A 15,019-nucleotide genomic window follows, 5' to 3' on the forward strand; every position below is an offset into this window, starting at 1 on the left:
TCCATTCCTGTAATTATCACAAAGCAAAACTCACGGGATGTTTCTGTCATAAACGGACATTGATGGCGCCTCTGCCTTTACAGAGAGAACACTAACACTTTATTTCCACCTTCACCAAAACTCTTGAATGAGAAACATCGTACAGGGGTTGCTCTTTTTCTTCCAGGGGTTTCTATTTACATTTAAAATTGGCCGGAGCGAACTCACTCCCTTAACTCACATTTGAAAATAATTAAAAATAACGTGTTCCGCCCCGGGAAGAATAATGCTTTCTGCTTCCACGGATCTCTGAGAATTCACAGGGAAAGGTTTATGTAATGAAAGCTCTTCCTCCTTCCCATTTAGGACCTCAAGATACAATTTTAGGGGTTTAGAGGGGGAGGCTAGAAGGAATGGCAGGGGCTAACTCTACCCAAAGAGGTGTCCAGGGAGGCTAGGCTACAGTGGAGTCGGGCATCCCTGGGGCTGACAGGAGGAACCAAAGATCATACTGGAAGGACTCTAGAACTATGGAATTTAGAAGGGGAGTTTAGAACTTGCTTATCTGGTAAACTTTATAGACGAGGCAAAAATACAGAGGCGATGCCACTTATCAAAAGCAGAGCCACAGGAAGGATCTAAATTTCCCAATTTCAAGTTGCTTCTACCCCCAACGCGTCTGTCCATGGAGGTTTCAATGCCCCATCTGGTAGAGACGACAAAGAGAAAAGGCCACCAGAAATGATTTCTATTTCTACTATGGATGGTATCCCACAAACAGGTTTTGGCATCGGGTTTCTTTGAGGACAGGAGAAGTTCTGCAGAATTCAAAGGGATCATCCTCTTGACAATATCATCAGTATCTAGCTTCATGGATTTAACGCTGATTCGAATCATGTTCTCAGAGAATCCGCACTGGCCAAAAGTTCGGAAACTTCTTATTAAAGGGCAGACTGGAGAAACTTTTTGAATTAAAAACACGGGATATTTGTGGGTTAGTAAAGCATTTAAAAGGAAAGTCACTACTAGATACTTTCCTGCTATGTAAGATGTGGATATTGGCCACTGAGTGCACTTTGTAAATCCAGTGGCGACTTGTCTTCTCTTACCTGATTCATTCATCCGCAACCATGTTTTGAGCAATACAGGCATTTAGGAAATATTTAGGAAATATTCAGGAGTGAAAGACACGAAGACCAAGTAAGTCTGTCTGTTCACGTATCTATAACGCAAAGGCAGGGTATGTGTGATGAGGCAGAGAGAAGCAGGGGAGAAGGGCTAAGGGGGAAAACACAGGCAGCAAGGAGGAGACGGCTGTGGAAGCAAAAGGGATTTTTGAGGGTGGGGAGGCATGGGGAAGGCGGCACAGGAATGAAGGGCATTTATGGAGGTGGTGGCCATGAGCAAGCATAGGGGGATGTGGGTAACCAGGCAACGATGAACTGACCATGTTGCCCAGCAACCAAATTCTACCTGGATGTCAGGAGGATGAGGTAGAAGGGCAGGTAGGTTGGGGCCAGAGTGTGGGAGACCCCGGATGTCGGACTTGGGGTTTGAACTCGCTTAGGTAGGCAGCAGACCGGCGCTGGTGATTTCCGGGCAAGGAATGGCAAAATTCAGAGGGTGTATGCAGGAGAAAGGAGACACCGAAGGCAAGAACAGTGACTAGAAAGTGGTCATGTGAAATGGCCCAGTCAATGAACTATTCTAGAACTAGGGCAACAGCAGCGAGAGAGGAAAGAGAAGAACGTGATCTAAGTACATCTGATTGACAGGGAAGTGGAATAACCTCCCTCTGTTCCTCAGAGCCCCTCTAAGCTGCTACGTGTTGTCCATTGTCGTCTGAGAGCGCAGGGGACCTAAGCTCACTGCCGCTAAGGAAGGGGGTGTTCAGGACTCGCGAACCCTACATCCTTTTCGAAAGCGTAGCTTCCCACCAGGAGAGAAAAAAGTGACAGCCGTGTCCTGACCAATCCTCACTAGAAACTACCTACTGTAAAAAACTGCTCACACAAGAGGAGAAAAAAGGTCAGATTAGAACGTTATCGCTTAGAACATTTCATACTGCATTCGTGTGGAACAATTTCTACTTTGCCAAGCCCTTTCCTCCTTATTTTCTCATTTTCCCTGAAGCAGCCCTTGGGGTTTTAAGGGTGGGAAGTGCTGGCCCTGTTTTCTGGAAGAGAGGTACGATGCCTGCCCACGGACACACGAGAGTGATCAGGGCCAGGGTCTCCCAGCTCTTCCGCGACCTTCCACGCCTTTGCCACCTGGGCTCACTGAAAGGCAAGTGGTCTGAACTTGATGGGATTTAAAATAGACGTTGGTTGGATAAGAAACGGGTGCTATGCAAACCCAGCCAGGGGAGCAGATAAAGGCTGCCCAGAAAATGTCCTCTGCCGAATGAAACACAATCCAGAGTCCAGCTGGAAATTCCATTGCTGCCTTGGGTTTGGGAATTGTTTATTTTTATTTCTTGGCTCGAACCTCTCATTCCTGCCCTCATCTCTTCTTGTCTCCCTCCTTCCCTCTTTCTTCTCCTGGCGGCCAGAGCCCCACTCTGCACGTACACACGGGTCCGTGTCGAACACCACAGTCTAAAAACACAGCTTGCTCTAACCGGCTTGGTCTCCTGCAGGTGGCACCACGGAAAATTTAAAATGGATACCAAAAGGCACGCATCCTCCACGATCAGCCTTTGAATCATTTACCCGCATATTAAAGGGCCAGAAATAAAATAAACATGGTTCCCAGGGAAAAAAATTAACGCACAACCACAGACTCTTTCGAGTGGCATTTTCAAGCCTAGTTTCTGTGGGAAGCTTATGTAATCAGACATAATTGTCTGCACATGTTTGGTTACCCTCTTGCAGAAATGATTCCCAGCCCACCAGATAACATCAGAGGGGTCAATGTTGACCCCCCCCCCAACCCAGAGCCTGAGTGGCACCCTCTTCTGCACTACCCAGTCAGGAAGAAAGATACCACGCAGCAGAAGTGGGAGCCCATTTCTTGCCCACTCACATAGACTTTCTGCAGTTCCTTGTTTCAGTGTGCCTATATTCTCGTCCCCACCCTCTGGTACTTTCCTCATGTTCCTGTCTTCCACTAATACAGAGCGAAGCTTTCTCTGGAAAAAAAAAACCTATCTTCAGAAAACGCATAAATGCATATGTGCTTGAAACCCCTCCCCCCGCCCCCCGCAACAAAGAAGCACAGGGCACCTTCATTCAGCTGGCATCCATTTTTGAGAACACAGTCTTCCACCAAGTATCTTGTATTTCTCTGAGCAGGTTTCTGGCAAGTCAGCCGTTAATACGGTAATAATGATTAGTAGGAGCCTAAGAAGAGAAGCATGCCTCTGTTCTGGAAATTCTTTCTGGAAAATTGCCATGACTGCCCAGACTACATTCAATAGGGTTAGCTTTGACCTCCTCCAGCTCCTGCCGGAGAGGGACTTGATAAATATCATACAAATTCAGAGTAGATCCCGTCAAAAGTAGGTAGAAAATAAAGGATTCCTCATTGGCAGGGGCCTCAAAAGTCACCAAGACACTTACAACCTGGTACTTGACGCCTTTCTCTGACATCCTAAGTAGCTAGCTACGCCATGCTTGAGTGCTCTGATGACGGGGAAATCTTGACTTTCCCAGGAAGCTAATCCCTTCTCCAGGTAACTCTGTGAGAAAGGCCCATCAACTGTTGAAATGCGATGTATTTCCCTGAATCTTCCACCCAGGGCTTCTATCCTTCCCCCCTTCCGATCACTCAGGACAAATCCAATCTTCCCCACAAATAATGTGTTTCAAATTACTATATACCAACCGCATTTTCTCTTTTATGGGCTAAGAACTCCTAATTCTTTCAACCATTCCTTGTGATGAACCAGTTGGTATTCCATTGATTCCTTCTAGTCTGGGCTTAGTCATGTCTGACTTGACGCATGTTGGGTGGAAGGAGCCATCACCTCCCTCACTGCAGACACTGTACCTCAATGAGTATAGACCGGGATGCCATTAACATGTCATGCCTACCTTTCCTTCGTTCCATCCCCAACGCATTTGAATCACAACAACAGAAACAAACAAGAAATCGTCACCATCAATCAACCACAGTTTTCTTCTACAGTTCTGAGCCAATGGTTCTGGTGGTGCTTTCTGCGACCTCTAAAAGCCCAGGAAATGACCCCCTGATCTGAAGAACAGCCTCCTTTTCCAGGCTGCCTCTTGTCCCAGCTTGCTGTCACCGCTGCTGAGATAGCGGACGATTGATCTGAGAAATCAAGTTGGATTGCTGTCCCAAATCTACATTCGGTTCTCCTTGTGTCTGTCTGATCGATTTCACTCTGTGCGACACAGCTTGTCGCTATGAATTTTCATGCTAGTCAGAAGCCGCCAGCACGCCCAAGAACACGAAGATGGTCCGCACCCCTCCCCATCCCTTCAACGCACCCAGCCTCTGAGTTAATTTCTTTTTTTTCTTTTCGTCCTTAGATTGGAGAAAGGCTGGGGTTTTTTTTGTTTGTTTGTTTGTTTTTGTTTGTTTTAAGACCACAGACCTGGATGCAATGGATTTTGGCTACTGGTTTTCCCACCCAGGTCCCCAGGCCCCTGCTTGTGGCGACATTTCCTACCACTGTTGTGCTAGGTGTCACCTGGTTAGCGGCTCCTCTCGGCTGAACGCGAGTGGCCGCAGGTGCCATGCGAACACTGATTGCGTGTGACAGCCCTAGACGCCAGCTGCCTGCGTGAAGCCTTCCCAGTCGCCACTTTTTGTGTGGGTGGAATGCTGCCGACGGCGCGGCCGATACAGAAACAAGAAACTAGGTGACCATAAAGCTGAGATGAGTCCTACTAAGTGGCATTCCAAGCCCTGTGGCTTTGAAATAATTGGTTATGATAGAAGAAACACAAAGGGTGGGGGAGCCTTGTTTTCTTACACTGATGCCCTGCGGACTGTACATCTGACTGGCTGCGAGTCCGTCACTGTATCCTCCTGTCTGGCTGATAACATGGCGAAGGGTATCCACCTAAACAATGAACAACAACAGAGAGGCAATTAGTCAGGGAGACGCAGGCAAAGGGAGACAGAGAATCATCAGGCAGGCGACCGCGTGGACACGCCACATTCACGCGATCGTGACGGAGGTAACCTCCCCGGGAGGGGCCCGCCAGGAGGAGGCCGCCTCTCTATCTGCCAAATCCGTTTTTCTTTCTGAGTTCAGTGAGCAAGACGGGAGAATGGTCAGAGAAACCTGGGATTCCCACCGCTGAAACTGACTCACGGCGTTGCATGAGACGGCGGGGACCGGGTGACAGGAGCGGGGACGGAGTGAAGGAGCCACACCCCCCCTTTCGTGCAGATCACCCGCCACAGCTTCTCCTTCGCTGGTATCCCACACAAGTCAAGGCTCTGTCTAGAGGGGGCTAGGGCAGCCACCTCACAGACAGAGTGGTCTGTGACTAACGCCATCTTTTGGAGGACTCGGATGACGGCCAGCTGTTCGCTCGCTTGGCCAGTCTGACCACGGCTCTTCACACTTGTCCCCAGGTAGCTCCCTGAGCGAGGGGCTGAATCACTGGCCAGGTGGTCTCTTCCAGGCACGTAGGGTTTCCTGTTCCACACGCAGGGTGGGAGAGTGGGCTAAGGTGGTCCCAACTTCCCTAGCAACCCTGACCCAGGGCATTCGACTTTACCCTGTCACAGCAGGCTCTGTGCTGAGACCGGAGGGTGGCTTCGTGAGGCGTAGTGAAGGCGGGCTGCTTGCTAATGGGTACCAAGGGTTTACACCACACGACCTGATGTTTGCTTCCCAACATGGGCTCTGACTCATGACCAGAAACCCAAGTTCCTTGACCTCAAGGATGACTGAGAAGATGAGTTTAGTCAACATGGCTGGGTGTTTTTACAGCTTGAAACAAAAACAGGAGATACGAAGGCATTTGCCTACTCATCAGTTACCTCCTTAGTTGGCAAATATTGAGTGTGGGAAGCCCACGACCGAGAGGGAGACCTGCTATGTGAGACAATGGACTGGACTCCTCCTCCCTTCCCTTCAGTGAGGAAAGAATACGCTGCTGGTTCCACGTGCCCGATGGGCCTTGGTCCCCTCACCCTGGGCTTGCTCTTCTCCTGCTTTCCCAGTGTGGCTGACAAGCCAGAGCCAAATGCATTCACAAAGTGTGGACGAGATTCCCCATGACCATGGCTGTCTTTGTTTTGTTTTGGTTTGGCTGTTAGTAAGATTGTGTTTCTGCCTTTCACCCCCTCTCTCTCTCTTTCTCTCTCTCTCTCTCACTCTCTCTCTCCCCGCCCATCTCCCCCTCTCTCACCATCTCCCTCTCTCTCTCTGGACAGACTGGCAAGTGCCAATACGACCGAGGGCTCTGGGCACTCCAATGCATTCACCTGGTGGCACATTGGCTGGGTCCCTACCTGTGACTGCACGTTGGCTCCAACCTGGGCCCCTTGGTAAGAGTCCCCATTGAGTGACTGCACGCCCATGAACAAATCTCCAGAGTTTGACATGTTAAAAGAACTGGAAGAACCTGGAAAGGAAAGAGTGAGGCACCTGAATCACAGAAAGGCAAAGGGTCACAACCCCTGCAACTAACAGCCAAGAGGAAGAATGACATGCAAAGCGACACCCCCCCAAATAAACACTAAAATAAAAATAATATCAACAGAATCCGGTTAGTAGCATGAAGGACAGAGCAAGCGGTGAAGGGTGCGTATCGTCCATGTTATGGGAAGCCGCATCTTACTGCCAGTTGCCAATAGGGCTGTGTCCCCTCAACAGCTTCAAGCTGAGAAAGGGGACATTTCTTCTTCTCAACTTAGTCTATGCGAATCGGAGACGGTCTCCAGACCCGAGACCTCTCTTTCATGCCCGTTAAACTCTAGGGGTTCTCCACCAGGTGAAGAACTTGGGCCGGTGCCACCATGTTGGAGCACATGAGCTGCTGTTCAGCTGGCTTTCAAACAGGCCACTGCCAACCCATCTGCCCTCACGTGGGAAGCAGCCCCGGGTGGGGTATGCATGAAAGCAGTGCCACGCGTCAGGGCTGGCCCTGGGACGCGAGTCCATTGACATTCCTGATTTCTGGAAGGAAGGTCGGGCTCCTTGCTGGGTGGCAAGCAGCCCGGGAGAGCGTCAAGGACTGCAAGAAGACGTGAGAATGGTCACCTGCTTCCCTTGCCGCCCGCCATTACGGAGGAACGTGACACAGAATAACGGGCCAGGGATTCTGCAGCATGCACGGAATACGAAATGCTAATAGTGACACTTATGGTAATAATAAAAGTGGGCCTCAAGAAAAGCAGTCAGCCATCTGCTTTCACCTCCCAGAGAAGAAGCCTTCTCCCAGGCAGTTAGCCTTCAGGCAGCACCCAGGTTGCACTGGGGTAAACCCAGCCTACCCGCAGCCGAAACACAAGGGCGTGGGGAAGCTTCATATTATTCTGAAGTCATCGTGCAGCTCAGCGCATTAGGAAAGAAAGCTCAACGTGCAAGGTTTGGTTAAAACATGACATTAGCCTAGAAAAGGAGAGACCTTAGGGACCCAGGTCAGTTCCACTCTACTTCCAACTCTGTCTTGTTCAAACTGCGCCCTTGCCCTCACACTCTGACAGCCATCATCCGTGTGGGATCACCCAGCAATGATGCCCCAGCTCTGACGCTTTCTCATCTCCCAAGATAGGGATCTGCGCTCTCCTAGAGGGCTGTCTCCTGGAGCTCGAGAGAAGGCTCCTTCTGTGCCCTGGAAGAGTCCCTTAACCGGCAATGAATTCTGAACTCTGCCACTCTGTGCTATGTCTAACCGCTCATAGCGTCCCCATCCTCCCAAGGCAGGAGCCATTCCGAAGAACCCAACAGTTTCCTTGGGGAGATTCTCAACTTCCAGTAATGTGGCGCAAATCTCCCCAACGGGTGGGTGAAGCGGGGTGCAGCACAGATCACACTGTCACGTTGAGGTACATAATTCCCGGACCTGCATGTCCTACTTACATCCCTCTCAAACCTTTCTTTTAATTGAACCCAAATAATAACAGCCATTTTGTACTCGTCGTTACAACGCGTGCTCCTGCGTAGATGGCATCAGAACCGAGAACAGTCAGCTCCCAGATCCCCGGATGAGAATTGTCTGTACGACACCAGGATGTTTTTCCTCCGAGAATGTTCAGTTTGATGCCCAGGGATTTTCTTTCTCTCCCAATCAAATACCACGTAATAAACCCACACTCTATATGCTTCGCTGATGGCTTACGGGAAATTAGCACGCAAACGAAGGGATGGGAGAAAAGCCCCACAGGGCTGCAATGGTGCCGGGTACCATGAAGGTACGGAACGTGCCATTTACAAGATACACACCGCAATTGACACAGATGATTTAAAAAATATATGTGCATAGATAAATTGTAAATATGTCTGGCTGCCGAGTGTACATGGAAATAAATATGCGCATATCAATGTCCTTCATGTACAAGTGCATTTGAATCAGAGCAGTAATTGCAGGAATGATCCCTGTGTTCTTGCCTCTGCATTTTATTGTCCGTACACCCATGTACAACATTACCATGGCTTCCGACCCTCTGATAAGTAGCTAGAGGCACTGATTTTTCTGAGAGAAGAGGCCGCGTGCCATTGACACGGCAATAAGGCAGCCAGAAGCCCACACGAGACTCTAAGTAAGGAGGAGAAGACACGTTCTTCTCCTGGACTGGAGGTTAGAAAAAAAACGTCTCACAGAACGGACAGCCTCCGGAGGCGGACGAACTTTCTTGACAAATAGAGAACAGGCAGTCTTAGCGGTGCTGCGGAATTCTCAAAGAACTAACACAGAATTACCTGGCTTGCTGAGAAGGTCCGTCAGGCACCTTACCTGCAGGTGGCTGGGAATCAGCAATTACTAAGAGCACATTTTGAGACGTGCTTGCCAGTTAAAAGGTTCCGAATTTGGAGAGGGAAGGAAGGCAAGTGGCTCATTTAAGCTGTCGTCCAGACATTTGGGGCATATACAGAGCTAAATCTACAATCCACTAGACAGACAAGAACTAATGGATCACCTACGGATTCTAATGCATTTGCTCAGGCAAATATGGCAAGGCGGAGATGTGCTAACATCCATCTTCGGAAGATCATTTCCCAAAGACTGCATTGCTACCGAAGAGTCTTTAGGAGACTTAAATTTGTTCAGAAAAAAAACAAAACAAAACAATTGACTTCATAATCCGAAAACCAGAATACTAATGATCAAGTCTAAACTTAAAGCAAGGTTTCTATTGACATTTTGGCCTGGAAATTTCCCTGTGGAGGAAGGAATGCTTTATGTATCGGAGGGTGGTCAGCCACATCCCTGGCCTCTATTCACCAGATGCCAGTGGTACCCACCTCCCCAAAGTGGGACAGCCAAATGTCTCCAAACATTACGGAATATCACCTGAGGTACAAGTTCATCCAGTTGAGAACCAATGACGTAGCATAAGAGAGGATTTGCTTTTCCTTGCTGAGGAATGCAAAGTGTTTAAAAGTATTGGCTCGTTATTCCCCATAGCATTTTCATAAAGTGGCTATGTGACAAGTATTACCCTAATTGTGCAGCCTTGAAATCAAGGCTTCAGAGAGATTAGATGGTAGCTGATCAGACTGGACCCCCTACACCATCCGGAGGCGCAAAAGATGGGGCGTCTTTGATAGACGTAAGCTTCACTGCATCTCAGGCTTGCTTCTCTCTTTTCCATGATTAGTCCCCTTCCAAACTCCAAAAATCATTGCCACTTTCTACTCAGGACAAAGCACAAGAAGGAGAGGCTGTCTGGCTCAGTGTGACATCCCTTTAGCAGGCACACATGGCAAGGTTCTAGAGTTCCAATTCCAGCAGGCTGTGTTTTCATTTTCTAACGTAGAAATTAAGGGAAGAAAAAAACACAGCAGAAAACATCAGTGTGATAAATTCTTTCGCTTGGCTTTAAAAAAATTGGAAAAGTTCCTAAGGATTTATTAAGGATTGGCCAACCTCTCTGGGTGTGCTACCTCCTCTCTGTGGGTCCTACATACATAAACTTCTCTTACGAAGCCAGAATCTAGGGGTTTTAATAAGAACATGCTCTCCCAATCCATAAAAACACCAAACCTCTATTAGGGGTAGCACAGACATGTACTAGAGTTTGCCACTGACTAAATAGTGCCAGAGGAAGTACTTTGATGGCCAAGCTCGCAGTTGCCCCTAACACACGCCCCAGAGCCAGCAAAAGAATTCGAATCGTGGGAGGGGGTCCTGAGCCTCAATGAGCCTGGGGTTGCTTGGCTAATCACAGCATCTAATAAAATACCAATGCTGATGCTATGCGGCAGCAAAACATCTGTAACGCACAAGCCAATTTCTTCCTTCTTGGATGCTAAAATGTTCCCTAGAAGATCATCTGACTTTCCAAAAGGGGCCCTGTTTTTCTGAGATCTTATTCTTGCTCTTATAATCTCATCAAAAATAGGACACTAAGAATGAGTTCCCCCAGGTGACTGCAGGATTGTGGACCTGAGGTTATAATTATTGCTTCGAATGGTCCCATTTTTGCCTTTTCGGATGTGTGTGTGTGTGTGTGTGTGTGTGTGTGTGTGTGTGTGAGAAGATTTCATTTTCTTGTCATCCTTCCATTCTTCCTTTTTGTTCCATCCGTTCTGCCCAACTCTGCTGGTGTCAGATATGAGACACGCCAAGTAAATGCTTACTCACCCTGCCCCCGGTCCTCACCCAAAGTGATTTTAACGAATTATACTTAAGGAAACAAGAGACCAGGCATACATCAACAAATAGGAATATTCAGAAGTGACCTAAATAAAGATACTTGAGTACTGCTTGTCTACACAAAAGCCTCTAGAGGGAAGAAGATTTACTTGCAAAGTATCCTTTTTTGCCGTAGAAATGAGTATTTATATTTAGTAAAGCATCTGGGAAAAAAAACCCTGCTTCAATATGAAGGATATAAAAAGTTTCCAGGTTCCAGATCTCTAGACTTCAAACTCAGCCAAAATATATTTTCACATATTAACCTCTTATTCAACACTCCTATCTGTTTCAATGATCATTTACCCTTTGGGATTATCAAAGAACTAGTTAGTATACAAGATTATCAACACCCTAGGTGAAAAGTTTGAACATTTTAAAGTTCTCACTTTATCTGTGCAACGATACAGGTTGTGTTAAGAGCGAAGGAAAATGCAGAAAAGCCCCCATAAGACTTTTTCTGTTAAAACGTTGATGAATGAAAATTCTGTGCTATTGCACATATACAGTAGTATTTTCTTTTGTCTCTGCTGTAAAAAAAAAAAAGCACTACAAAGGGGTTCCTCTGCATATTGTTTCCAACAGCTTAGGCACAACTGGACGGCTTAGCTCAAATTTTCCATGATAATTTACTCTGTGCTTAGAAGAGTCACATAAGTTGAAGCCACCAGTAAAATTCCTTAGAAAACTGTAATCATTGACTGACATTCCAAGAGAGGCAACATAATTCTTAAACCAGAGTGGTGGTGGGTGGGGGGGGGGGGGGAGGTTAAAATGCTTACTTTTCTCTTTTTGAGTGCTTTAGAAACGAAGAAAAAGTTACGGCTTTAGTAATGAAGGGAGTCCACAGGGCCCTTCTAGGGACTAGTCATAAATCATGGTCAACCATCTGCAACGCAGATATATCAGGGACAGGAAAAAGTCATTTTGATATCTGTTTTGCATTATGATAACCTTTGCAGGAGTGTTGAGTGTGTTTTTGCTAATGTTGACAGGACTGTACTTCTTCCAGAGACAAATGAACATGTCTGCCTCGCAGTGCGATTCAAACTAAGTGTTGCTGGAGTCTGAAAGGCTTAATAGTTGACCAGATGGGGAAGAAGGAAACTCTCTGGTTATTGAACCTCTTAGCCTTGATCCTTTGTCAATCAGGCCACGAGGGGGAAGGAAGGAAATACACGCGCACAAACCTCAAAAAGTATACGCTCTTCAGAGTGACCCAACCTGGCATGCTGGGAAAAATAAAACTAGACTGAATTCTACATTGTCTTACCATGTCCATGCTTACAACGCTCAGGCCACTCTTCACGCGTGATTCCATTTAAACAAAACAAGGCTATGATGGAACAGGCCAGTGACGTGGAGAGCCTTATGATAATAAATTAGTGCATCTAGAAGCTCACGGAAGACGTTAGCATGCGGAGCTTTACACGTCTCCAATAACCATCCACCATAAGGTAGAAAGAGAATTTACTTTAGCGAACAAACAAGTTTCGGGGTCAAGGACACTTCCCAGAAATGGTAGAAATTAGATTTATAATCCTGTTATGGTCAAACATATTTAAATTTGTGACCCTTCAAGTTGGAGGCATCGATTTTCTTAGATGTGCACCGAACCACCAAAATCAATGCGGATGTTTCATTATGGGGGCAAATACCACATAATCTGAGACCACAACTATTTAATAAGGAACAATTTCTGGTTTCCCCTTACCAAAAAAAAAAAAAAAAGTACCAACATGCCTTCCATAGCATAGAAACACTAAGGTTAGATTTTATGTATTATTGACAGTTTTTTTCACATATGGAAATTCAGCACTGGTGGTACAAGGCAAACCCCAAAATATATTACGTTAGCCTGAACTCTGAAGTTAGTGATGGAACGCATATTCACTGAAGTAAAACCAGGAGCACAGCACATGACTAATACTATAATAGGAAAACTGGAATATGCGTAATTTGAATTAATGATTGGCAATTTTCTTTGTAGTTGACATAAAGAAACCAACAAGGTAAAACAGTAAAGAACAACAGCTATAAACAGTGGATAGGGGTAATCCCAGGCTGGCTTTGCACACCAGAGCACTGTAATGAGGAATATTCCTGCAGAGAGGTGGGTCCCTCACACACTATGTGATGGGAACAGCAAAGTAGACCAGGTTAAAAACTTCATGTGAAACAGACTAAATGCTAGAGCCCCAAGGGACTATCTCTAAGTAACAGATCTAGTTCATCTTTGGAAGGAGAATGTGAAGGTCTTCTCATCCAAACCAACCAATTCAGGTCCGTCCAACCTAAACAGACACATTAGCGCAAACGTCCGGACAAACCCGTCTTCTAAAGAGTAAGACGCACTGCTCTTTGGAAATGAAAGGAAAAACCCAAAGCGGCATCGACAACAAAAAAGACAAATCAAATACATCAGTGAACCAATCAGAAACCTAAAGGATTAAAAGAGAACCCCAATGTAGGAAAAGCAGGTACAAAAAATGGAGCACGATCCCCCCAAATCAAAGAAAAAACTAACCAGCTGAGTTAGGAGTCGAGGGTGAGTTAGCTTGGCTTCCATGGGCTGACACATTGGTAGCAGTGACAGCCGTTTTGGCAGCATAAATATTGGCTTCCTCTTGAAATTTACCTATGTTCTTCTTGTACCGGATTCGCTTATTTCCAAACCAGTTTGATACCTAGAGCAGTTTAAGAGAAGAGGAGAAAGTTAACATTCCATCTGGCGCAAACATCTCAGAGGAAACAGAAGGGGATCAGGAGAGGGCTGCAGAGGCAGGCTACGTGGACGGATCCTATGCTGATTTAACAACATCAATGAAAAAGATCTGAAGGAAGAGTATTGAGAGGACCCATCGCAGACAATGAGATTCTCTTGCTTAATACAACGCCATTTAGGGAGACCACTGCGGCAAAACTTCTTAGGAAGGAGCTGCTCATTGAGACTTGGACACCTGTAAGTTAGGGCAGGCATTTTAAAGTCGCGTACCTCTTTTTCTTTTAATTTTTTTTTTTTACATTTTATTTATTTTTGAGAAACAGAGTGAGACAAAGCATGAGTGGGGGCGGGGGAGAGAGAAGAAGACAGAATCTGAAGCAGGCTCTAGGCTCCGAGCAAGCGGTCAGCACGGAGCCTGATGCGGGGCTCGAACCCACAAACTGTGAGATCATGACCTGGGCCGAAGTCGGATGCTCAACCGACTGAGCCACCCGGGTGCCCCATAAAGTCGCTTACCTCTTAAGAACATGACACCAAAATAAGCACAGCAATTCAGGCAAAATGCCTGTTACTGATCAATGCTAACACTGAGCAATCAAGGGTCACGAATTTTAAATATCCATATATGGGGCACCTGGGTGGCTCAGTCAGTTAAGCTCCCAACTTTGGGTTTCAGCTGAGGTCACAATCTCACAGTTTGTGAGTTCGAACTCTGCATTGGGCTACATGCTGACAGCGTGGAGCCTGCTTGGGATCCTCTCTCTTCCTCTCTCGCTGCCCCCTCCCCCTCTCAAAATAGATTAATAAACTTAAAAAAAAAGAAATGAAAAAAAAAATACCCATACAAATTTATATCAACATATAGGTGCTCTCACTGATGGAATAATTTCAAATTTATAGAAGTTAAATAATGCTAATATTGACTAGATTCTTAGCGGCATGTACTATAGACCTTAGGATCAATATAATTCAATCTGATGGATTTCACTAAGTATTTTGTGCAAAGCTTGGTGTTAACAACACAAGGAAAAACTGAAGCGGACCACATTATTCCTTTGAATTCCAGGCTTTAAATGCTAAAGCCAATACACAAAATAAGCCTACTTTACTTTCACTTGTTAATTTATTTCCTTCATGTGGCTCACAGCAGCTGTCCTCACTCCATTCTACATCCCCCCCCCGTTCCCTTTGTACCACGACCTCGGCCAGACAAGTACAGAGGCAGTGAAATTCAAGTGAGGGATGTTTTATACCCTGTATTCCAGATATGACTCCAAACTAAAATGTTGTCTTTTTGTAAAGAAAGTTCCAAAACGAATCATGAATTTGGTGAGGGAAGAGAAAGTTGATAACACACGTATCCCCAACACTGGCAGATAAAAATAATTCTCGCAAAACTACATTTATCTTTTAAATGCATTAGCAACACTTAGGGGCGCCTGGGTGGCTCGGTCGGTTAAGCATCTCTCGGTTTCGGCTCAGGTCATGATCTCACAGTTTGTGAGTTCGAGCCCCACATTGGGCTCCACAC

General features: G+C 46.3%; 1 protein-coding gene across 6 annotated transcripts in view; it reads right to left on the reverse strand.

Annotated features, from left to right (window-relative positions):
- PBX1 (PBX homeobox 1) overlaps positions 1 to 15,019 on the reverse strand; it is a 299,046-nt gene that overhangs the window by 25,211 nt on the left and 258,816 nt on the right. For 4 of the 6 annotated variants that reach the window (XM_058700006.1, XM_058700008.1, XM_058700007.1 and 1 more), the window contains 3 exons: positions 13,291 to 13,450; positions 6,415 to 6,527; positions 4,919 to 5,008 (listed from right to left, as the gene is read on the reverse strand). In XM_058700006.1, coding sequence (XP_058555989.1) covers positions 4,919 to 5,008; positions 6,415 to 6,527; positions 13,291 to 13,450 — 363 coding nt within the window. The remainder of the gene's footprint in view (positions 1 to 4,918; positions 5,009 to 6,414; positions 6,528 to 13,290; positions 13,451 to 15,019) is intronic. The other 2 variants (XM_058700010.1, XM_058700009.1) reach the window with 1 other exon arrangement.

The sequence above is a fragment of the Neofelis nebulosa genome, chromosome 15, assembly GCF_028018385.1.
Source record: "Neofelis nebulosa isolate mNeoNeb1 chromosome 15, mNeoNeb1.pri, whole genome shotgun sequence".
In the NCBI taxonomy this organism is placed as follows: Eukaryota; Metazoa; Chordata; class Mammalia; order Carnivora; family Felidae; genus Neofelis; species Neofelis nebulosa.